Source organism: Odontesthes bonariensis, chromosome 24, assembly GCF_027942865.1.
Source record: "Odontesthes bonariensis isolate fOdoBon6 chromosome 24, fOdoBon6.hap1, whole genome shotgun sequence".
Lineage (NCBI taxonomy): Eukaryota > Metazoa > Chordata > Actinopteri > Atheriniformes > Atherinopsidae > Odontesthes > Odontesthes bonariensis.
This window is the reverse complement of record NC_134529.1, coordinates 21107123-21132335: the sequence shown is the minus strand read 5'-3', so window position 1 is coordinate 21132335 and position 25213 is coordinate 21107123. Positions and strand designations below refer to the sequence as shown.

The following is a 25213-nucleotide window of genomic DNA, read 5'->3' as shown; positions in this document are numbered from 1 at the left end:
GGATACAAATGCACTCTCAGACTCCCCCATAATGATTGTTTAGATACTTCCTCAAAGGTACGTTCTGAGAGCAGCTTGTACGAGACAAACATCCCTCCAAGACTAAGCTTTGAAAGACAACTTTAAAGGACGTACTTGTTTCTGCCTATTCATTCTACATGACAAGTACAATGAAACTGATCAAGAAAACAGAGCTGAAAGAATCAGGAGAGGAATCTGGGCAAACTTTACAAACTAATCTTTGACTTTTTACAGGCATGTCGTGTGCGGTGTAATGGATCAAACCGAGGCTTTCCACTGTGAGCCCGAAGTAGTTTAAAAGGCCCGCTTCAAAGCGAGATCTTGACAGTGCTCCCATCAGCACACGGGGGCTAAAAGTCATCAGCTGAAGGTACTGGAGCCCTTTAGAGGGAATACGACACTCAGTAAAGCAAGCAGTTACATGAAGCTTCATCGGTGCAGGAGGTCACTCAGGCCACATCTCACGACTCACTTTTCTGTCAGGGATCTGAAGGGGATGTGTAGCTAAACTTCCTCTAAACAGTGTAACGTCAAACACAATGAATGTTCTGCTGTTTTAAGTTCGTTTTGCTCCCCACATTCTGACCGAATGGAGTCCGTTTATCGAGCAGAATCTGAAGTTCCGCATTAAGTCAAAGTAATTTAATTCATGGCAAAAACAACACTGTAAGTTAACGTGTCAAGGCATTACAATTACTTTCTATGTACAGCACAAAGGTGTCGGAATGACAGCGTTTTTCATGCCTTACTATCAATCCCGAATGTGTCACTGATCATCGTTATAGCATGGCTGCCAAGTGTCCAAATGGTTATCTTTCTCAGCTGAAGTACTGTATTTCTGTTGCACAAGTGTCGCACTGCAGCTCTGCACCGGTAGGAGCTACCTCGGAGAAAACAGTCGCTTTTCTTTTCTTTTTTCTTTTTTTTTTATGGGCAACAGATATCGCAAAGGACTAGGACTTGAGAGACACTACATGGTTATTTGCTGCCCACGACGGGACTATTTGAAGCCAGTTGCAGGGTGAGACTATCATTATGCCCACATAAACTATAAGCTATAAGGGATTTATTACTGCTTTAATGCAGAAGATGATGTACATGGAGAGATGAGCAATAAAGACAAGCAAAAGAGAGGTTGGTATAGTGCACTACCCAGTGACAGCTATATATTTTTTACACAGTATCAGCCTCAGAAATTAGCTTGACAGTCTCCCTGAAGAGATAATGGCATGTAGGCCAATATATATATATAGATATACAGTATATGTATATATCTATATATATACAGATATATATGTAGCCTTTCCAGTGCCTGGGGCCAGCCAAGCTTTAGCAGCAACCAACCGGCTTCACTGACTCTGCACACAAACATACAACTATGACCATGTCTACCCGCACACACATATCAATGTGGGGATATTTATCAGCTGAAGGACCTGGGAATGTGAGTGCATGACACATATGTGCATTTATCAGCGTGAAACATAGAGAATTGGGGCTTTTCAGGGACAAATGATGAGAGATTGAGCAGACTGAATCCGTATGTGCGCGTGTTTACGCGCGTATGTGCAATGAATCAATGTCCTTGCACACATTTGACACAAAACACAAGATTTTCAGCACTGCTGTGACATTGTTCACACTACAGGATGTATCTTAGGAAAAGTGGTCAGGAGTTTTAAAGTGGGTTCATACAACAGACTTTTAGTCTGGCGGTCATGCGTCAGTGAGGCACAAAGGACAGCATTCACATTTTACTGTGAAAAGGAGCTTAAGGAGTAAAAGAGAATATTACAGATTTTACTTCAGAAGTGCGTGTGTGTGTGTGTGTGTGTGTGTGTACGAATGATTTTCCGTTAACAATCTAGTAGTTTAAGAACATTAGAAAAAAAACTAAATCAAAGCCACGAAAGTAATTTTCGAGTGACCTGATATATTTTTTTTACAATACTTTATGAAATACGCAGATTTAATCATTCATATGGCCTGATACACATTCAGAGAAGGGGGATATTTGTTTTCCTTTACATACATTTTCTGTTATCGAGAATAACTCCCACAGGTATAGCAGTCTAGTGTCCTCTGACAAGACTTGAGCAACCGTGGAGTTCACGGGCCCTAAGCTACGGCCATGGCCCCATTCTGCCAGGAAAAGCAATTACTTAGTGTTTCAAAGCCCCCTGAATGCCCCGAAAGGGGCCCATCATTTAACCATGAGACACTCCAACTTGACCGGATTTTCAGCACCGAGTCTCGCAGACGCTCTACTGTGCATGTGAGCGCACACTGATATATCCAAAAATCATATAAGCCCCCACAGAACGTCAGAACACAGACGAAAGCTCGAAAAAGTGCAGAGACAAACACTTCTTTATACTTTTATGTTGTTAGTGAAATTCATCACTTACAAATAAAAGTAAAAATAGACACATCTGTTTGTACCTTCAGCTTTATATCTACATAAACCATAAAAAATACCAGCTGGATGACATCCAAGCTCCACGGAGAAATGAAATGTGAGATGCACTTCTTTTTCCGGGAATATACGGATATAAGTGTTCTCAAAAGTGTGTTACTCCAGAAAGTTCTCTCTGAGTCCTTCTCCTAACTCTATTTTCCTATCAATTTTTAACCAGTGTCAGACAGCGAGTCAGCGGCCATCACCACAGACAGAGTAAACAGTGTCTTCTTACCACGGTCACTCACACTCAGAAGCAAACAGGTAAGCTCATGCATAAAAAAACACTGGTATACTAGTGTGCCTCTGCACAAGCCCACAGACTCCTACAGACATGTTAAGCCAGCCATGGTGTCATACGTTCATCCCCCTTATGGATAATTTAGCTTAAAGAAGCTGTTCTTGGTTTGCTGTGTGTTTGGTCTATCTGTGGCTCATCAACTGTACAGCAGAGCTAAAACCTCTCAGAATAAATCCTCTGCGGACAGCTCCTTTCGTCTTCAGTGTGCTCACTCTTTGTCTGTCTTGCTCTATTTGTCTCTGCAGGAAAAGTTAATGAGCCTAATGAGAATAAAGACCGAAAGGGCGAGAGGAAAAGACAGCAAGGGAAGGATAAAAGGGGGGGGGGATCAGATGTGGCCATAACCAGCCTTTGGCAAAGACAAAGTGGAGCAATTATGCATGAAGGCTATGACATTGACTGTGGCATCACCTCTTCTGCTGATCTGTTAAAAAGCAAACATACTCCATAAATTCAGCGGGGCACTCAATAAGCAGACACTCATCTCTCTGTCAAACACGGACAAGGACTCAGATGATTGCACTTTGACAAGTTAGCACATCCGCGCGCACATACACGTCATCGGCTGCCGTGAACATTTCACAGGTCACCAGAAGGTCAGAGCTCTTCTCCAATCATTCACCCAGTGGGTCTGTTGGGCGCTGAGAGAGGAAAGCGTTCCCATCGCAAGTCCATCACCTAAGTTTAGCCTCTCATCTCTCTGGACACACACATGCAGAGCTTACCCTTTAACAAAACACATGCCCGCGGCTCTGTCATCCCTCTCTGTTGCCCCACTTACTTGGTTGCATAGTGACGCTGTCATGCTTGAAAGAGACACTGATCACACACAAGAAGGAGCCTGGGTTTGAACACTCGCTCAAGAACTTGTGCTCCTGCGGTGCCCTGGCAGATCCAAAGTAGCGATGCAGAGCCGTTCAGGAATGGCATTCACCAAACTGTTCCACAAATGTATATACAGATGATAAAAACTGAACATGCCCCTGAAGATCTAACGTTTGAAAAAAAAACATAGTGAGCTGTGGTCAGCAAAAGCCCCTGCAGCAGTTTTTTAGCTGAAGTTATTATGGGTGGGCAATGTGGCAAAAAAATTTACAGAATGGTGATACACGAAACACATCCTGGTATTCTCCATGATTATCTTCTACTTTAATGTTAACAGTTGTACTATCGAGCACCTGCATGATGCCTGCTGTCAACACTACTGCCCTTCACACCGGTTTGCTTCTCTCTACTTTCAAATGCAGCTAAAATCTTGAGCCTTATTCACACACACGTACTGGAGTCCTGAAAAACGTTCTCAAGTTGTGACACGTGAGAACATGCAGGCCTGATTTTTCCACCCTGCCTCCAGTACATCAGCAGGTGAGACAGCGTATGAAAGTGTCAGCAAATAGTCCCATGGGATTTTTGCTGCTGCTGTGCGAGTGTGTGTGTGTGTGCTGATGAGAGTTTCTGCTCGCTCCCTGCTGCTGGACAGATACACGCAGTGCTCATGCATTCTCCCGCATCCTCTCCCTCGTATTTCGAGCCGGGAGAGTGCATCTCCAGCAGAAAGCCTCCCGCTATGATGTGCCTGTATGAACAGCAACTGCAGACAAACTCTGTCTGATGTCTGTCGTTCATGAGTGAAAACGGGCCTAATGAAGTCGTTCCCATCAACATTTTTTATCAGAAAGCACAGTGAGTGAGAGATACTGAATGAAATACTGGCCCACCTTACGTTTTACAAACACAACGTAGTCTGTTAAAATCCCCTTAAGAGGGTTTCTGTGCTTTGATCATAGCTGCAGTCACATTCTGTCTTACCAGCCAGGCTGTTGCTGCTCTGCAGGGCTCATCGTGGTGATGCTGGAAAACCTCAGTTCTCACGATCTGATGCAAGAGGATGTAGTGACAGTTTGTCCTTCGCATTTCCACGTTTAACGCCGGCTGATTTTCTGAGAAAAATAAGCGCGCAAAGTCGCTAAGTTGCCAACAATGAGGAGAAGTTGTCACCGAGTCTGCAACTCACTGCTCAGTCATTGCAAATGCACCATTTACTTCAGCTTGGGGTAAATGGTGCATATGTGATAGACCACTTTCAGCGAGATCATCTAGTGCACTAAGTGGCAGTTCTACAAATCAGAGCAGTATGCCGCAGTTGCATGAAGTAAAGTGCTCACAGTGTCCCAAAGTGAGAAAAAACTGCTCACTGGTATTTTTCACTTAGTGCTTGTTAACACAAATGAATTAACAGAAATTTGTGACACGAAAACTGTCGATGTATTAGACTCTGGCTTCACAGGCAACTGTTTTCAAAGACTGGGACAACATCAAAGACGTCCGAATGGTGGCTGACTGTGGCTGTAGCTCAGGAGGAAGAGCAGTCACCTCCCAATCCGAAGGTCAGTGGTTTGAGTCCGGCTTCCCCGGGTCACTTGTCAAAGCATCCTTGGGCAAGAACCCCCACATTGCCTACCGTTTAATGTGTCCATCGGTGTGTGAATGTAGTGCACATCTCTGCGCACTGTGTAGCTGTATAGACTAAGATGTGCTGTGAATGTGGCATGTGGTGTTAAAAGCGCTTTGAGTGGTCAGCTAGACTAGAAAAGCACTATCAAATCCCTTGCCAAGTCATTGTTCTGGAGAAAAAACTACATCAACCTCATGTTTCCAACTCGAACCGGTCATCCAATACTCATTTTCTGACGTTCCCTCTTCACTTTAATGCGGATTTAGTGCGTATAATGCTCTGAAAGGGTCAGGACAAGAAGTCAAGTAGGGATTTCATCTGAAAAAAAGATTGTTGTCCATCACAGGAATCAGATTCCGGATGGTGTATGACCCTAATTAACATTGTTGTGGCTAAATACCCATCCATCCACAATGCTTAGAATTCTTCTGAATAGCAGCTTTCTTTTCTTCAAAAAGTCATGAGTGGAGAGTTCACTAATGTCTGGCTATTGGCTATGGCTTTAATAATTTCAAAATCATCTCATTATCTTGATCTTAAATAGTGAAAAACAATGGAGATTTATGAAATTAGGAAGGATATTTATTTATATCGCACAATCCAACAACACAGTGATTCAAAGTGAACTCAGAATGCAATACGATGGCTTTGATCAGATAGTAGTCTTATCTGATTCAAGGCAAACATGCATCTGTCCATCTTCCATATCAGCTTTATGCAGCTCAGGGTCATGTGGCTGGGCCTAAGTGAGAGTAAGACGACCCCCTGGATAGATCACCAGTCCATTGCAGGACTAACACAGAAAGAGAGACAACCATGCATACTCACTACGAGGGCCAATTGATGATCACCAAATTACCTAAAAAGCATTTCTATTGATTATGGGAGGAAACTAAGCTACTCATTTGGTTGAGGACATAAAAAGAGCTCTTTATCAAACGTGTATTCAATCCTGTTTCGAGTTCTTACGTGGGCTTTGTTCTTGTACTACTCCCACAGTGACTGAAGTTGTGGATCAGTGTCCTGATCCGGTCAGGAAAGAGGGAGTCATTCAATCCCATATTCTACTGTAACTGGGACCCTGTGGATTGATCTTTAATAAAAGGAACAGGCTGTGTTGCACATTATTGTATTGCACTCTAGCAAATATTATTATTTTTTCCTTTGGTAGCCTCACGCTAATCTATCTGCTTACTATGGCTGGCCCTCAATCTTTAAACAAAGAGAGACTCTAAAGGTTAAACAGCAGTCAGCAAGTCAGACACTGCAGTCTCCCCACTGTATTACTAGAAAAGGACGTCCATTTTCAATGGTCACAGTCGCTAGCTTAAAGTCAGCATCACGCTCATTTTTTAAAATGATGTTCTCCTTAAAGGTGGACAGACAACAAAACAGGGTGTGATTTATAGCGGCGCTACTTTGTAATTGACATGTTGCTACTTCATGAGTGTGTAGTTGCTATAGATTAGGTCATATTCACTATTTGCTTTTGTAGATCAAATTTCGGGGGGGGGGGTCGGAGAGGCCAAAACATTTTAGTCCATGAAACAATGTGTGGAATAACTGAGGCTACATCCATCTTTTTTATACAGTCTCCCTCAACAGTTGCAGCTAACTGCCTTCATGTAATTCAACCCATGGACTTGCATAGAAACTCCATGGAGGATCATTATTTCTGCTTAACATTTAACTGCTTCCAGAGAAAACAAACAATGAAAGAATTAAATCAGGGGTGCCCGACTAAAATCATGCCCACTAAAAATAGAAAACTCATCATTTCACATAAGAGTGTGGTCACTAAGACTCACACCTGTCAAAATCGACTGTAGGGAAAGTGTAGTAGCTCAGCGTATTTGCATGCAGCTGATCATCCAATTACCAGACTAATCATTGCCTCTTGCATATCTGTCCCACCGTGCGAACGCAGGGCAGAGGAGATCAATAGGACGTTTCCAATTCGAGCAACACACATGCACACGTGCGCATGGCTAAAAGGGGGGAGATGGTGATCAAACGGGATCAAATGCCTCTGTGGGTCTCTCTGAGGGCCCCTTTTAGGCACAGAGGCAATAGAGGTTAATGGGTGTGCTGCAGTACTTTGAGATTCTCCTACAAGAATATGCAAGCTGAATCCTTTATCTGCTGAGCTACAGATGGTATGAAAGGAAGGAAGAGAAGAGATAAATTAGTAAAATGACACTCTGTTTATTTAAAGCTTCAGGGTGGGTCAGGGCAGGGACTGTAGTCGATTGGAAAAAGGTGATGCAGCGGAAGCGTGGGGTGGGGGAGTGTCACCAAACTGCACTGAACTTTGGCTGAACTGGTAAAAATAGTGAGGAGATGAGGGAGATAAAAGAAATGATGAAACAGGAAGAGACAGATGATTTAATCACAATTTTCACATATTAGAAAGGAGGTGATAATAGGAAGGAGGTGTGTGTGTGTGTGTGTGTGTGTGTGTGTGTGTGTGTGTGTGTGTGTGTGTGTGTGTGTGTGTGTGTGTGTGTGTGTGTGTGTGTACAAAGCAAACGGGTGACTGTGTGGTAGCTAAATAAGAGGACTCGTGGAGGTGGGCATGTGACTCATGGGAAAGGATGTAATGATGACAAGAGAATGAGCAGAGAGGAAGGAACAAGGTGATGAGAGAAGAATTACAAAAAATGAGGGAAAAAATCTGAAGCAGCAGCAAGAAAAATCCCAAAGAGAAAGTTAGTCAACTGCAAACTGAGAGCAAGAGACAGGAGAAGCTGAAGCAACCGAAATGTAAGAAATAAATAAATGCTGGAGCTCCACAGAAGAGTTGACTTAGTACATTCGTTATGACAGCAGCAGGGCTCGCATTACGGACAATAAGCTCCCGTCCTCTCGTTGTTGTGTTTTTTTTCTCTGGAATCTGCATGTTTTAGAAACATAGATGAATCATAGCTTTATGGGATAAAGTTTACAGTATGACCAAATAGGAATAAAATGAAATGGTATCTAAACCAAGATTCAAATTTAACAAAGTAATTCATATTTGAAAGTAAACTCACATCTCTCTTTATTTACCGACAAGCCCTCCAGCTGATGTAACCATAAAGGTTGTTTGTTGATAACCTTGAATACATCCCATGCAAGAGGCAGGAGGGAAGTGGGATTCATTTGAGCATTTCCACATTTCGCCTTTTTTTTTTAAGAGCTACAAAGCCCGAATAAGAGGGAAGGACGGGGTTTGTGGGACGCAAGATCGAGTCGACATGTGACGACTGATTTTTTCTCACTTCAGTGTTACACTCAGTCAATAACATCCCAAATTTTTACTGAAACATTTCATCGCACCCTGAGCCACTTTACCAAATGCTGCAATGCCTAAGGCTGAAATGCATGTTCTCTACAACATGGCCGTCGCATGCCAATTAAAAGTTGTATCTGCCGGCGTGAACTTATGATCTGTACACACGTTTTCCTTTTACTTAAATTATAATATATTAGCACGATGCTTCATTCATCACTCTGACTCAACCGTAGTTTGAACTATTCTCAGGTTTCAATCAGGACATGTCCAAGTGACAAATAAGCAGAGGTGGGTAGTAATGAGTTACATTTACTCCGTTACATTTACTTGAGTAAGTTTTTGAAAAAATTATATTTCTGGGAGTAGTTTTAAATCACTATACTTTTTACTTTTACTTGAGAAGATTTGTGAAGAAGAAACTGTGCTCTTACTCCGCTACATTAGGCTACAATGAGCTTCTTACTTTTCTTCTTACCTCTTTGGTATTCTACGCGTCATTATTTTTATCCCTCTGCGTACGCCTCATTTTAATATTTTATTTTGACAGAGAGAGAGACTTCCGCCAAAGGCTCTACCACGTGACTGTGTTTCACCAATCAAACGTAGCCGTGCAGTCTCGTTACGTGACCATACTCAGTCTCAGCGGCGGGACGGGTTAGCTTTACCATTAGCAGTCGTAGCAAACAAACAAAGAAATAGATGATAAAAGTCAGAATCAACGGTCGGAAATGACAGACGACACAGACGAGGCCTCATACTGAAAGCATGTTTACCTTACAAAAAGTGCGAAAAAGAGCTACATTATGTGTCTTCTGTGTCAACCGAAACAAACGGAAATTTCAGAATTCAGAAACTCAACATCTAACTTGAGGAAACATGTAGCGGTTAGTTTCCTAAATTCGTTTTTTTCCCCCATGGATAGGTTACATATGGGTTACATATGTTTTAAACATTTCCTAAGTCTCTTATTTTTTATTGCAGTACTTGAATTTACCTGTATTATTACCTGTATTGTGCATTTCCGCATTTTGTCCAATCGCACGTGTCGGTTTCCAGAGGGTGGCGGTAAAGTAACATAAACAAACAACAAGAAGGACAAGAAGACACGTGACAAGTCTAAGGAGGCGGTCTTATGAACAGGCTAGCTTTGCAACATGCGACACGACGCAAATCCTCTGACCCGGATATGTAAGTATCTAAAGTGCGACAGGCTGAAAGAGTGCACGTTTCACAAAAGCCGCCTTGGTTTAGCTAAGGATAGCTCGCTAATGGCGGCACCTAGAGACACGCAGTTTTGACCCACAAATTTGCCTGTGATTGAATACTTGTGTTAACAAATAAATCAGACGTTACTCAACATTTACTCAGTACTTGAGTAGTTTTTTCACCAAGCACTTTTTTACTCTTACTCAAGTAATTATTTGGATGACTACTTTTTAAATTTACCTGAGTCATATTATTCTAAAGTAACAGTACTTTTACTTGAGTACAATTTTTGGCTACTCTACCCACCTCTGCAAATAAGATAACCAAATATTTCTGCACTTGACACATATCAGCTAACATGTATCATGTTTTCGGATTCAGCATCCAGCCCTGAAAAAAGTTCCATTGCTAAGTTTCAAAATGGGAACCTTCTCATTGTCTGTTGCAGCAGCGCCAAGCACCACAAAAGTTTCTCTGAAGCAGAGTAAAAAAACATAAGACTGTTCGGTTGTGTGACCCTGCTTTAAACCTGGACAAAAGGTCAGTAGTCTGATTAACTAAAAAACAAAAGAAAAAAAACAAAGGATAACACCTAATAAGAGTCAAAGATACTGTTCAAACAGCTTACTTTGTCCGTTTGTGACACTGCACACTTCTGCCAAGGTTGAATTACAAAGAAAAAAAATCCTGCATCCACAACCAGATCTACATAAGACTGAGTCGTGACCAACCGATGATATAACTGGTCCCTTGGTTTGAATATACGTGGTCTGTTTTCAGCCGTTTTGAATATTTCAGAAAGCAGGTCTTCATCTCCTTGAGCTGATGAGCCGCCACCTTACGTAATAACAGGTGAAGAGTGTTTCGAAGGGCACCGTTTGTGTCTTGGATGCGAGCCCACAAAAGTGCACACACTCTCGAGTCGCAGTATCTACGTTATTAGCGACAAAAGTACCACAATTTATTGAAAAGAAAGCCGGTTCTGGGAGCACATAGACCCCAAACGATTTATTCTATCCCAAAGCCAAAACAGCACAAGATAGCACCGTGTGAATGGATCCGTGGGACGTACACAAAGACACACAAATGAGCACTCAGTGAGTGCGATAGTGGGAGCGGATCAACGCTTGATTGTCTTCCCTCAGTGCAGCGCAACCCTAAGCAGAACTAAATCAGATGACTTCATTTACATATAATCTACATAATGGCTCAGCAAGTGCAAGGGCATTTTGCTGCTACGTGGCTTCTACCATGTCTAATTTTGGAAGGGGGAGGGGGGAGTTACAAATTCACTTTACATTGTTGTCATGACTTAGCATGCGCCCACTGCTCTTCATGTCACAAGGTTGTTTTGGGCTTCAAATGGACAGTTAAATAAGGGCATGAAAAAAAAAAAAAAAAAAAAAAGAAGAAGAAGAAACATTCCCTCGTGAACATATCCAACTATCATCCACTTTGCCCCTAACTGAACATACAGGCATGGGTGTTGCACAGCCAATATTAACTGGCTTTTAGCAATGTGAATGTCACTCTTGTAAATGGCTTGTACAATGTTAACTCCAATATATAAAAATGTCAAGCAGTATCATAAAGACTCCTGAAATATTTAGACTTTTCATACGCTGTGCCATTATAGGCTCGCTTTCCTTATTTCACAAAAGTCTGCATTCTGATTAGTCTTGGAAAAATGGTTCTTTCCACCTTTTTAACATTTCATGTTATTCACTTTGTAAGTTAAGAGAAGTCAAGGTGGTCTTTTTTTCCATTTTTTTCCCCCTCTTTTGTATTAGGTCTGTGTTTTTTTTTCCCCCTTTAAATCGAACCGTCGTCATAGTCAAATGTTTCACCAGGTCAAATTAACCAGGTTTTTTTTTTTAATTAAGACGACACTTTATTGTGCTCATCTGTGGCAGAATATTCAAACAGCAATCTGGCTGCATGAGCATTTATGCTTCATTGCACTTAAGTGTTCACACAGAGACATGGAGGAGGGGGCACTAAAGTCATGAAAAGCAGCCATTCTGTCCAGCATACTGCCAAGCAGCGTTAGACTCAAAGCTTTAGGACATTATTCCGAGCAAGGAGCAAAAAATGTAGAAGCAAAACTACTCGCATATAAAATATAACGGTGACGTTGCATTAAAAGATCTGGATTTTGCACACTAGTAGGATCGCTTCCCTCTGTGTTTCTACCCTAAAGCTTGATTAATTGTTCAGCATTAGATATACTACATTGTGTACCCTTGTAAATGTTTTAGCATCTACGTAGGTTTTTTTTTTGGCTTTTTGGAGGTCGACATTTATTATCTCCGACATTGGCTCCCCATGTGGGGCTATCCATTAATCTGCAACACCGTGGTATCGATAGGTCGGCCGCAGAAGATGTCAAGCAACCACTACGACTGTAATGTTCACATTTTCTTTTACTTCTGTGATTCAATGTGCATGTCCAGAATGTCGAATAAAGGCTTGATAGAACAAAACCATTAAGCTTCAACATTGGACATAGAGCACAGCGTGCTTGCTGGACCATAGATACACCACTCTAATGCCTTGTGTACACCAAGAGCGACCTACGCTAACTGAGCGCCGGAAATCATTATTTCTCTATGGAGGGTGAGCGAACTGGGCGACCAGAACGAATTCGCCAGGGGCCAAGCGAACTGAGCGACCAGAGCGAATTCCAGCGATTAAACTCAAGCTAATATTATGACGCGGTTTAGCGAAAACCAATGACAATCCACATATTGTAGGGGTCCGACAATCCGCGGGGTTCGCGGAAACAGACGTGTAAACTTTGGTTCCTAGTTCCTACGTCCTTTAAACATGGCTACTGAAAAATTAATCGCCGCGGTGTCCACCCACCAGATATTGTACAACCCCACAACATTTCCATTTCGGATTTATTTCGGATTTTATTTAGAATTTAGTTTATTTTCACAGCTGCCTCTGCTATTCCTGCTCTTCTCAGGTGTACCTAATGTAGTTTTACATAATTTGTAACGTGATGTATATCTTGTATAACAAATTGTAAATAACAACACGTTTATTCATGTCCCTGCCCTCTCTTTCCTCCTTTGTTCTTTTTCGTGGGGGTGCTGCACAGCCGCGGGGCCTTTAAAAATTGAACATTCTAAATGTGACGTCACGAGCGAACAAAGCTACCAAAGCGAATTCTTAAGCGAAGCTTCTCCAGCTACCTCCGCTACCAGGCAGCGTAGGTCGCCCTTGGTGTACACGCAGCATAAGGATCTTTCCTGTCCAGTCCTTCGACGGTGGTGCACAGTGGATATGGGCGGTTACTGGCCTCCTGGCACACCAGTGGTCTAGCATAAAAGCTCAAATCAGCATAGGTCACAGGTGTTGGCTGTGAGTCGCACTTCTATGAGTCAACTTTAATGCAGAAGCAGCCACGTGTACATTCGATTTCAATGTCGAAGCTGTAATGGCATCTGTACACGGACACCTGTATCAAGCAAAATGTGTTACAAACGGCCTGATACTGCATTTAAAATCCAGTCGGCTAAGGTTCTGCTGCCGGTTGCAGAGCTCAAGCAGAATTTTCACGTCAAAATCAGAGTAATACATCAGAATGGGTCTGCACTTGAGCGGCATTTGCACACAGAGCGGCAGCCTGCCAGCCTATGCTCAGCCCAGATCCACCCACAAAGCTAAGTCCAACCGCAACTAGGTGAGGTCGAAGGTAATCACAGTATCTATTGCCTAATTTATTGCTTCAGATTAACAATCCGACGGTGTGTCTGACAGTGACAAAGTGCTTGGTGACATAGTACATGTATTGGAAATGCAGTATATGTCACCAACAAGGCTGTATTTCACAGAAAATGTGTCCCCGACTTCTATGTTAAAAGTCAAGAATGTAATCAGAGAACTAACCAATGATTATATTTTTCTATGTTAGTAAGTACCAAAAATACTTGCTATTCCCTGCTTTTTTAATTAAATCTATGAGCCGTTATATGGCTAACCGAGGCCACATTGAAAGGTTTTTTTCATCAGAAACGAAAATGAATGAAATGTTAAAAGCTGCATCAGACGGCGTCAAATCGATTTGCACTGAATCAATATGTTTCACACATTGTCCCTGAATCGTATCCTGAATAGCGTCATCTGTTCTAGATACGAATTGAGTAGTCTCACAAGGAGAAAAGACACAACCCAAGCGGTTGCTGATCATTCATTAGACCAAAAGACGTGAAAAAATAAAATAAAACATACTCTCCTCAGCCGGAGCAACAAACAGAAACGAAAGGGATTAATTAAATTAGGAGAGAATAGAGAAGAGAGAGAAAATAAACAGCGTTCTTTAACAGTGGTCACTGCATTTCAAAGCATTCTGCTGCCATGTTTGTTTACTTTCTCCCTGGTGTGAACATCTTTGCATGGCTGCAGCCATCACATCTACACACGTCAGCCCTCTGCACAAACACACTCGCTCCCGCATATTCCTAAGCCTTCCTGCGCTCGTACTTAGACACTCACAAAACAGCCCTGCGAGCCACATCTTAACCTAGTTTTTCACATAAATCCTACTCGCAGGGTCTCAGGCGCTTCCCAAACAATACACAGCATTCTTGAGATTTCCGCCTAATGTGTACAAATACTCTACTACTATACTATGACAGTTTTTCTCTCGAAATACAAATATAATTGGCGCGTTTGTTAAAGAACCTCTACGTAACATTTACTTATAGCTGCAACACTCTGACCAGTGAAAAAAACTGGAAGGTGCAGTCAGAATGCTTCAACCAGCTTCCCTTTCAGTCACTATGGAGATGTAGAGGGAGATTGTCTATAGGTTGCAGAATGTGGACCATGTACAGTTTATGTTTACCCAGCCGATAATGATAGTTATAACACTAAATATTTCCTGTTAACATCTTTAATGTCTAGTAGACGAGAGACGTTTAACCAAGAGCGGCATTCATTTGGTGATGAGCCGTCACACAAATAACGACGGACAAACACGTCAGTCACATATTCACATTTTCTCTTTCTCTCTCTATCCGTGTGTTGTGTAACCACTGACGCACTCATGATCCGTGAAAAAGAGGGAATCAGTTTTGCTCGGTTGATCCCAGAGGTCAGCAGCACAGAGACAGAAAGAGAGAGAGAGGGGAGAGAGCAGAAAAGAGAGCGCAAGGCCAAAAGAGAGTGAAAAGGAAAGAGAAAGAGAGAAACGTTACCAATCATCAGGCTGGCATCGGGGAGTTGGTGCCAGGGTAGGAAATGTGTATTGACAGTGTTCTCTGAACCTCTGCTCATTGTCTGGGGAACAATAAAGGCAGGAAATGGCTCGGAGAAAGGGGACAAGAGAGAGGAGAAATAACACAAGAGAATATTGAGAACTAAAGAGAGTAAATAACAGAATGGAACAAGAGTGAGAGGGGGGGGGGGGCAGGAAATGACAGTAAATAGATGGAGATAAATGCAGAGAAAGTCAAAGGAAAACTTAAACCATACGCCCTTAGACCTCATAAACAAATATAATGATGCCGATGTAAAATCTACTTCAATAAGAGTGTTTGGAACCATAAACAGAATTGCCACTTTTCAATCACAGCTCCAAACAATTTATTTCTGGCAATCATGTAGTGGAACTGGGGCTGCCAGCGTGATCATTTCCACTAGCCAATCAACCTCCTTTCTGAAACAATGAATTGTAGGAGGAAACCCATGTGCACCGAGGGAAAGGTCTGTATTTAAATCTCACATTTCAAGGCTTCAGCCGGTCAGTCCTGAAATCCCCTTTCGATCAACTTTGAAATTCACCTTGGTGGTGTACTTTTCGGCTGAGTAATGAGGAGGGACAAACTTAAACTCAGTTTCAGGGTGAGCGTCTGGCCATTAATAGCTGTTTATCAAAAGAACGGCCAACACTCACCGAGGCCAATGAGCGCCAGCTGGTGCTTGGAATCCAATGTCTGAGGCGTGGCAGAAAAAAAACCAACACACCGCTTCTGTGACACTGCATGGAGGCAAATAATGACGACACGGTGCCTGTCCCCGGCTCATGAGATACAAGGACAGATGCTTTATTTTTTAACATCTCATCATCATTTAGAAGAAGGAAAAAAACAGATGAAATTCTTCTGCTTTATTCTTTAAAGCGGCAGTTTATGACTTCGGTAACAAATTGACTCTGGAAAACATGGATCAGCATCAGTGCAGCAGATATAGGGACAATTTTCCTGTCACTCCGAGCTTCACACGACATTGAAGGCTCTAGCCGAGCAGCACTGACGCTCCATACTGAATGATTTGGGAGCACCAGCCTGACGTTTCGGTGGAAATATGATGTTAAAGACCTTTTTTTCAAGAAAACAGACAAAAAACAAAATGTAGTACACATTTCAAGTCCCGCTAGTTCAACTTAAAAATCCAACTAAATGAGCACAGTCTAGAGCCCCGTCCTGACCAAAATGACCAGTGATTCAGGTCAGTGACAGGTTTTGTAAGCCAACTCAAGCTTGTGGCAAAACATTCAGATCGAGCCTACGTCTCGCGTTGTGTTTGAAATGGATGTTAAATATCTCACAACGTCAACATCTGATGGTGCTAGTGCTGCACATCTCGCTACAACATCTGATGTCTCGCTACATGTACACACTCGACACTGTCCATTTGGCCACAAACATAAAGAGGACGTAGGGTTGGTCCGAGGCCTTAGTCCGCCGACTCCAAGGCAAGAAACACTGAGTTTGAGATCCCTCTCGCACAATTTCCACATTAATTTCACTTTTCTACTTCGCTCTCACTTGTGATCTAGAACTTCTTGACTTCCCATCTTTTGTAAATGGTTAGGTTTAGGTGTTAAAGACCCATGCTAAACCACCACGCCCAGATGTTTCACACCTGCACTCCTGCAGGAATCTCCACTCGAGTCTGTAAAAGATTGAACTTAGGTCACTGTATTACACGCCGGATAGCAAGCGCCTCTTCTCCAAACACCGGCAGCCTCTGTTTTATGAGTAAATTCTCAGCATTGACTCTCACGCGTCAATATTTTATTACCTTCCACTGTTCCGTTTTCAAACAACAACATGTATCAATTCCCTGGAAATTCAGCGACTGAATCATTTCCCCCACGAATTGGCTTATCAGACAATGCCACAGCATGATATACTGACACTGAAACACGGCTGTTTCATACCAGCATCAAACCTGAGCTCCTGTGTTGTATATTGTGTGGAAGAATAATATATGGCCGCTCACTATTGTTGTTGGTATGGTATATTATGTCCTTATACAGTTTCCAGAAACTGTGTAAGAACACAACTTTGTAAACTGTCAAAAAGTTACTGAGATAGCTCCAGTGGAGTACTGGTCGAGCGTAGCAAACCAACTTAAAGCTAAGAGGAGAGTGGGCCGAGCTGTTCGTAAATCCCACTGAAGCCTGGCAGTATCTGTGGACAGGCGGTGCGCGCTCCTTTCTTGAGCCTGACTGTGATGTGAGGCTCACGATGTCCTCACTACTTTGAACTGGAGGAACAAGAAAGAGGACGGAGGACGAGAGAGTAAGTGAGGAAGGCTGCATGCAGCTCGAATACTGAGGCGGACAGAGATGAATGGGGAAGGGAGAGAGGGATAGTGAGAGAAAAGAAGTCAGGGAAGGGGTGACAGGCAGGGAGGGAAAATATATAGATATACGGAGAAAAAGAAGGAGGGAGGGAGGAACAGAATAAGTGCCACAGAGGCAGAAAGCTCAAATCTTGTCTGTGGGAACTTTGCGGCAAGACTTTGAGGGGATAATTAGGGAGAGTGACTCCAGAAGTGGAGAGTAAGTTCTGAGTCCTAAGCCTTCATGCAGAGGGATTAGACTTGGACTCAACTACTCGCTCCCTCCCTCCATTTCTCCCTCCTGTGCCCCCTCACTGCTCTAAAGTGGCCCACATGGCAACGGGGACAAGCAAGGCAGCTTTCATTGTCATACAATTCCATCGCAGAATACGATCCCTCTTTCTGTGGCATCTACAGTACAGAGTCAGTCCAATTACAGGGAATACTTTTACTATAGCTCTAATAACAGGGGACACGTTATACTATCAAAAACAATTACAATTATGTGTAATGATGATACTCAAAAATTTGATGGGGCATGTCAACAAGGATTTCAATTATCTGGGCTGCATTACCGCAAATTGTAAGCAATATTTCATCACTCCCGTGCTTTCAAGTCAAATTCATTCAGGGTTTATTATCATCACTATCATCACAGGTACGGACACATTGTAAAATGAAGAAAGGTAAGGTGTCCGCCTTTAAATTTTCTGCTACATTGAGCTTTTGTCCCAGTCCAGCAGACTGCCTTGAAGTCAATCTCCGTTATTGAGTTACACCCTAATGAACACCGTCCACATGTCCACTGGAAGCACCTGCTTTGCTGAGACATGGCGAGAAGCTAATGGTGCTCGAAGTCACTGAATGCAATGTGGACCTGTGTGCACAGCAAAACGCAGCCAAATTCTCAACATTTCTCAGTACACACACCTTATAAACCAGGAAACACCACCAGGTGGAGGTGGCACGAGCGTGTATTTATTAGTTCTAAGAGAAATATTGGGAATATACATGTTCGTGGCTAAGAAATGTTGAGATTACAGGTGTGTTATGTTCAATTTTTTTCTTAATTGGTCTTTGGACACACGACATGGCTACTGCTTCTCACTTGTCTGTTATTTTTTGCTTTTGGCTATTTTTTTCCCCCTACGGATCAGAGGAGTCAAACTGTGCAATTTGCACGTCCATGAGAAGAAGTGATATCTCAAACACAGATTTCTATGAGCTGGATACATCAAAGCACAACCACTTGAAAACATCTGCAGGCTGAAGTGCACCGTGTTGCTAACTGGAGCAGCATTGCTAACTGGAGCACAGTCCCTGGTCCACTGCCATGGCTTATAAATAAGTTTGCGATATCGTCACAGCTATGCATAAAAAAAAAAACCTTGCATCTCTGGACAATCGAGCCCTCTTTGATCGCTGAGAACTAAAACTTTCTCCAAACATGGCTCGGGACTATCTTGAAGTTTTGGCCACAGATTTATGAACAGAAATGACAAGGTGCTCCCTGTCTTTCATTTGAAATACATGCCCCAATAACACCAACATGCTCGTCTGACCTCTTCATCTGCAGCTATCAATTTTCCTTCCGTCTTTCTCTCTTCTTTGCCTTCAACCCCACTCTAGCATTTCTCTTCTCTCAGGTCTCGTCTCTAGTCTGCTCTCCCTAGTCTCCTTACTCTGCCCTCTGAATACTGTGCCATTGACAGTGCGCACACACACACACACACACACACACACACACACACACACACACACGACTAAAGAGACATGGATCTAATCGCGCAGGGAGCAGCTGTACAGCATGTCCTCGTTTTTATACATGACGTCTTGGTATTTCACAATGAAAAGTTACGTAATAAGTTATGAAATCCGAACGCTGGCTTTGGCAGCATGTGGATGTGTTTTACAATGATCTCTCATAAGGCTGAAAAAGTTTTGAAGCAATACGCACAACGTTGATCCTGCTATTCATTCTTATTCTTATTTTGTCAGTAAATCATTGCAGGGTTAAATAAAGACACAGAGACAATCAATAACATTTCCACCTTAGCTTAACTTTGAGTCCCAATGCAGTCCATTTGATCTGCATGTTCTTGGATAGCTGAGGGAAACTGGAACACCCTGAGAAAACTTGCACAGGGCAGCAGCCATGTATTAAACCCTGATTTTACACACCAGCTGCCCGACGATCAGATCTTACATATTCATTTTTTCTTACTTATAGCATATTGATGATCTAAATCATCCTTTCAGTAATGGGCTAAGTTAAATCACTGCATTTAGCTTATCTTAAGTCGACCACTGTGCCACACCCCAAAAAAAGAGCGATGCCCTGACAACACCCTGTCTGCACTGCCACAAAAGAGAGTTATTTTCTGAGGAGGATGCTGACTTTGCACAGTTTTAGCCTCAGTCTTTGTCCCTGATATTACGTTTGTAGGCAAGGTCTTATTGAGGACTTCTTTTCTTTTTCTCTCTTTAAAGGGGTGGGCAAAAACTCTTCTGCAGTGGTAAGTGATGCACTTGTGGTTCCAGTACTAAACAGTAACAGAAAAAAAAAATCCCTCTAGTGTTGGTTTATGAACAACAGATCACATAAGGAGGTTGGAGAGGAGCAAGTGGGGGTGCACAGCTGACTCCCAAGCGTGCAAGTGCTGTTTAAGTAGCTATGTGGTTAGAAAATGCATTTTTATCGTCAAAAACTTGGTCATCATCCTTCACGCTGATATGGTGACTTGTCCCGTGACAGCCAAGTTAACAGCTTGGAAATCTGCTCGTGCAAGAAAAACACCCCTCTGGGTACCCTCTGCATTGAAACCTGATGCACCTGACCAAAGGTCACTATGTGATGAGTTGAGAGTGAGAAAACGGTTGGTAAATGAGGTAACTCCAGGCTAAAAATCTTCCATTTTACCGGGTTTACTGGCTGTATACCCTGCGCTGGGTCTTGCAGAACAAATGTCAGACCAAAGCAAACAAAGCCACAACTGAACAAGAAGCCTAACATGGAGCACAGCAAGGATTTCTGTGTCAGCAAAACCAGAGCAACACTGACTCTGGTCTTATCCCTCTTTTTTATGAAATACTTTCTGGCCAAAGAAGCTGGGACTACTAATTGGCACGGACGGCTGGATAGCTCCACATAGCAAATAGCCGTTTGCAGCACCATTAAGGGAGAAAAAGATAGCATATTTAACCTTAAATTCACAACCCTTTTGTTTCAAAATTGACATGTTATCGTGGTACCATCCAATGGCTGCCACAATGTCAGGCTAAGCAACAGAGAAGGGGAGGTTCGGAGCCAGTCGGAAGAAAACGCACATCTTTCTTTAAAATGACATCAGGTCGAATCAAACTAAAGCAGGTGCATGGACACACCAAATATCAATGGCAAACATAGTTTCTTACAACCAAAGCGGATGTGCATAACACGGTTTTGTTAAAATAATGAGGGGATTGTCACAATACCCATCTTTTGTAAATGGTTAAGTTTAGGTGTTAAAGACCCATGCTAAACCACCACGCCCAGATGTTTCACACCTGCACTCCTGCAGGAATCTCCACTCGAGTCTGTAAAAGATTGAACTTAGGGCACTGTATTACACGCCGGATAGCAAGCGCCTCTTCTCCAAACACCGGCAGCCTCTGTTTTATGAGTAAATTCTCAGCATTGACTCTCACGCGTCAATATTTTATTACCTTCCACTGTTCCGTTTTCAAACAACAACATGTATCAATTCCCTGGAAATTCAGCGACTGAATCATTTCCCCCACGAATTGGCTTATCAGACAATGCCACAGCATGATATACTGACACTGAAACACGGCTGTTTCATACCAGCATCAAACCTGAGCTCCTGTGTTGTATATTATGTGGAAGAATAATATATGGCCGCTCACTATTGTTGTTGGTATGGTATATTATGTCCTTATACAGTTTCCAGAAACTGTGTAAGAACACAACTTTGTAAACTGTCAAAAAGTCAGCTCTTCCTCAGCAGGAAACTCCACTGTCACAACACGAGAGCATCTTCACACGTCTATTATTAATATCTATTTGAAAGGACAATGAATAATCCATTTCAGGGGTTATTCTCATCGCTTTGCATTGTGATTGAATATTCAGGAAAACAAATTATTTAGTCTCCAGTACTGACGCTGTTTGTCACCCACTCGCCGTTCAATCATTCACCTTCTGCGTGCGACAGCAAACGGGGGTGCTCGTTAGCTGGAAAAGCATCAAGTCCCCTGATTTCACTGCTACTCCCAAACACACAAATGAGCATACCAATTCTTTTAATGAACAGACATAAAACATGATTAACCAGCGCTAGCGTGAATTCGACATTGAGATGCAAACACACGCACACACACACACTCTCGCAGCTCTGACAAGAGTACAAAAAGGGAAAACAGGATTGCTGTACCTTTGTTTCTACCTACAGTTTTTGGAGAGGATCCATGGAGATAAAGAAGGACGAGTGTCATCGACAGGCAGAGCACCAGAGGAAAGAAAGTAAAAAAAAGTAGGGATAAGCCACTGTTGTCCACATCAGATCTGTATACTGACATATGACACTTGCATGCAACATGTTAACACTCATGCAGATGGAGAAAGATGGAGAAAGAAGTGGGAGAAGTGCACAAAAAAAACACAACAAGCTTCACTGAAATCAGCATTTCTTTTTTTTTGCTTTCAGTTCCCTCGTTGTTTCGGACAAGTGCGTCGGAAAGCTCGCAGATCGCACCGAAAGGAGGCACGGCTGAAGTAAAGTCCAAAAACAGAACAAAAATCCTGCGACTTGTGCTTATTATTTAGGGAGGGAGAAAGCTTTGCAACAGCCCTTGTGAAATAAGCTCAGCAGACATTAATTATACAATCACAGGAGAGTTGGAAGGTTGGGGTTCTGTTCAAACTAAATAATTTACAGTACGGTCCAAAAGACCTTGAGCCAACTCTCATTTTCTTTACATTTTACAATTTACATTTCAAGCAGCCAGAGTTTGTTGTGACCTTTTAAAGTGGTCTCAAGCAAAAGTTCTCCAGACTTTCTGAAGGTCTTTTAAAAGTTTTGGTTACTTTTTCACTCATTTACCATTCAGCATTTATACCTTACAATTTTTTTGGTTTGTTTGTTTTTGTGTTCTTAAGCTTGACAGTGACCTATTAGTCATTAAAGCATTAAAAAGGGCATCTAACTCAAGGGGTGAATTGGTGTTGTTTTTACACATATCAGCAATTTAAAATTGTATCTTTAGGCGCTTTGTGACTAGCAGCCTTTTGCAGAGACATACCACTTGTTCCCGTTTCTTTGGAAAGTGCCAAAGATAACATAGTTGGACAGACATAAAATAGTATTGATGTACCGTCAAGGTGATTCCCAAAGAGCGATTAGTGTAAATCTTGATAAATCTGTCAAGATAAGAAGCGCTCGGCCTTAAAAAACTATCTACAGCAGGTGAACGGTATCTGAAAGGGATGTCCTTAAAAAGCTGAAAATGATTCAGCAAAGACCTCCCACTGAACCTGAGATATGCAGCTGTCCCTTCAGTTGATCCATCGACTGTTGGCCGAAGCCTCATCAGAAACGGTCACCGTGGAAGGGTGGCTGTCAAGAAGCCGTTCTTAAAGGGATAGTTCACCTCTTTTGACATGAAGCTGTATGACATACCATATTAGCAATATCATTTATGAACATTGACTTACCCCCTGCTGCGTACTATGAGCCGAGTTCCAGCCTCGTTTTGGAGTTGACAAAAGTAGTCTGGCTAGTTGGCTGGGGCTTAAAAAATAAAGTGTTTTGTTTCTCAAAACAATATGCGTTCAAAAGAGTAATAATTTTGATTCACAAAATCTTTCTCCAGGAAAAAGTCAGACCTCACAATCGCTTGGCGCCATTTTCTCTCCCTTCGTATCGCTGCCATCATTGCCACCTGCCGACAGCCGCGCCTGTTACGGTGTTTACTGCACGGAAGCAGGGGACTGCTCGGTCTGCACGGTCTACTATGGGATGTCATACAGTTTCAAAAGTCAAAAGTGGTGAACTATCCCTTTAAGGAACGGAAACAGGGAGAAAAGGCTGAGCTGTGCCAAATGACACAAGAAGTAGACTGAAAATCAGCGGCATCAGGTCTGATGGAGGGATGAATCCTCCCCAGAGCCTGGACCTCAACATTATTGAAGCAGTGTGGGATCATCCTGATAAAAACTGAACAAAAGGCAGCCGACATCCAAAGAAGAGCTTTGGGATGTCCTTCAAGAAGCCTGAACTATTCCTGAAGACTCCTTAAAGAAATGGCAAGAAAGCTTCTTTAAGAGGGTTCAGGCTGTGTTGGAGAATAAAGGAGCTCATACCAAACGTTGTTTTCCAAACTTGTTAGAATTGTACAAACTTGGGTTTTAGCCTTATAGACTGTACTCCTATTTGTGTTTGCACACATTATAATAAATCTGTGCATCTTTTTCCCATCTTCATACTTTTATGATGTTAACCACTCAATGTTGACATGTTATGTTGTTTATTCTTCATTTTATAACTCTAACAGGCCTCCTCTTCCTCCTTAAGGCTGCCTCCCTAAATTCAACCAATTTTTCAACCTGCCCGCCTCTGCCTCCCACCCCCCCCAACAAACACACACACACACATCCCCTCCTAGAATGGACCATGTCACTGCATGTTTGCTGCAGAACTGAGACAGGTACACAATTATGTAATACAAAGAAACCTGGGTGTAGTAAGGCTGAGAAAACACATTCAAGACAGAGAGCGATGGAGGTGAGATGTGGGACATGCCGTGCTGCCATGCACCCCCCCATGCTAACGAACACAATGGCCCGCCCCCTCTCCTCTGCAGCAGCAGTGGAAGCGACACACAAATGTGCACGGACAGGTAGAGAAGGCACACAGTGCAGATTTACACCCCGAGACCAAGCCGGAAGATGAGGCACCAAAAATAATAGAGATCCAGACAGAGAAAGAAGAGAGTACCTTGTTCTGCCTTCAGGTGTGCGAGGCCTTGAAGAGAAAAATCAAACAGACGGGAACAGAGGAAAAAAAATGAGAACCACACACCAATACCACAGTTGTATTGTCACTGTGCATGCTTTGCGGGATGGCAAACCATGGCTAACACACTAAAATCAAAGCTTTCCCAAATGCAACAAAAAGCTTTCTATTGAAACACAGAAATGATTAATAATAAGAGCAACCCTGTGTATAAAGTAGCTGTGGAAATGGTTTAGTGCATACATGGCAATCTAAATGTTCTAATTGGATTACTGGTACCTTATCACTTTTGTTCTTCACCTTCCCTTACAGGGTGAATAATTCATATAAAATGAGATGAATTGGTTGTTACGATTTCACTAAGTCACAACTAAGTCCTCACAGACTTACCTGGTTTTCTCTGGACTGCTGTGGAGAGGTTCATGGGAAAAGAGAGAAAGCAGAGAGAGGCGTTGCATTAGCGACACACTACAGCTGCGTTTGCATGTGGATCTAGCATGCAAAACATACCACACTTCTAATCATTGAGCTGTCATGTAAGGAGCGAAGAGATGCGCCTTGACATGCCTGATTGAAACAACAACCTTCCGAAGAAATCCCTGTGGAAAGAAACACCGAAAATTTCATCTGTCCCGTCCTCTCAGGGAGCCAGATTGACACACGAGTCCTTTGGCAAACAACCCTTTCACATTTTGAAATATTTCACAGTAACATAATATTCCACACCCTGTATCACACAGAGTCCCTCACACACTTTGAAAATATACATAAATCCACACCCAGGAGGATTTATGGTGTTGTGAGGTGTGTGGATCTCAGGATGCTATTTCTCAGACCCATGTTTAAACTCCTCCGCCGCTCTTTTTGGCCCTGTGAACCCACCAAACGCATCTTTTCTACACTG

At 42.6% G+C, this 25213-nt stretch overlaps 1 protein-coding gene across 1 annotated transcript in view; it reads right to left on the bottom strand.

The window, feature by feature from the left end:
- The window catches only part of nrxn3b (neurexin 3b), a 305979-nt gene that overhangs the window by 271175 nt on the left and 9591 nt on the right, over positions 1 to 25213 (bottom strand). The window contains exons 3-4 of the mRNA XM_075459083.1: positions 24700 to 24717; positions 24292 to 24318 (exon numbers count right to left, since the gene is read on the bottom strand). Of these exons, the coding sequence (XP_075315198.1) occupies positions 24292 to 24318; positions 24700 to 24717 (45 nt within the window). The remainder of the gene's footprint in view (positions 1 to 24291; positions 24319 to 24699; positions 24718 to 25213) is intronic.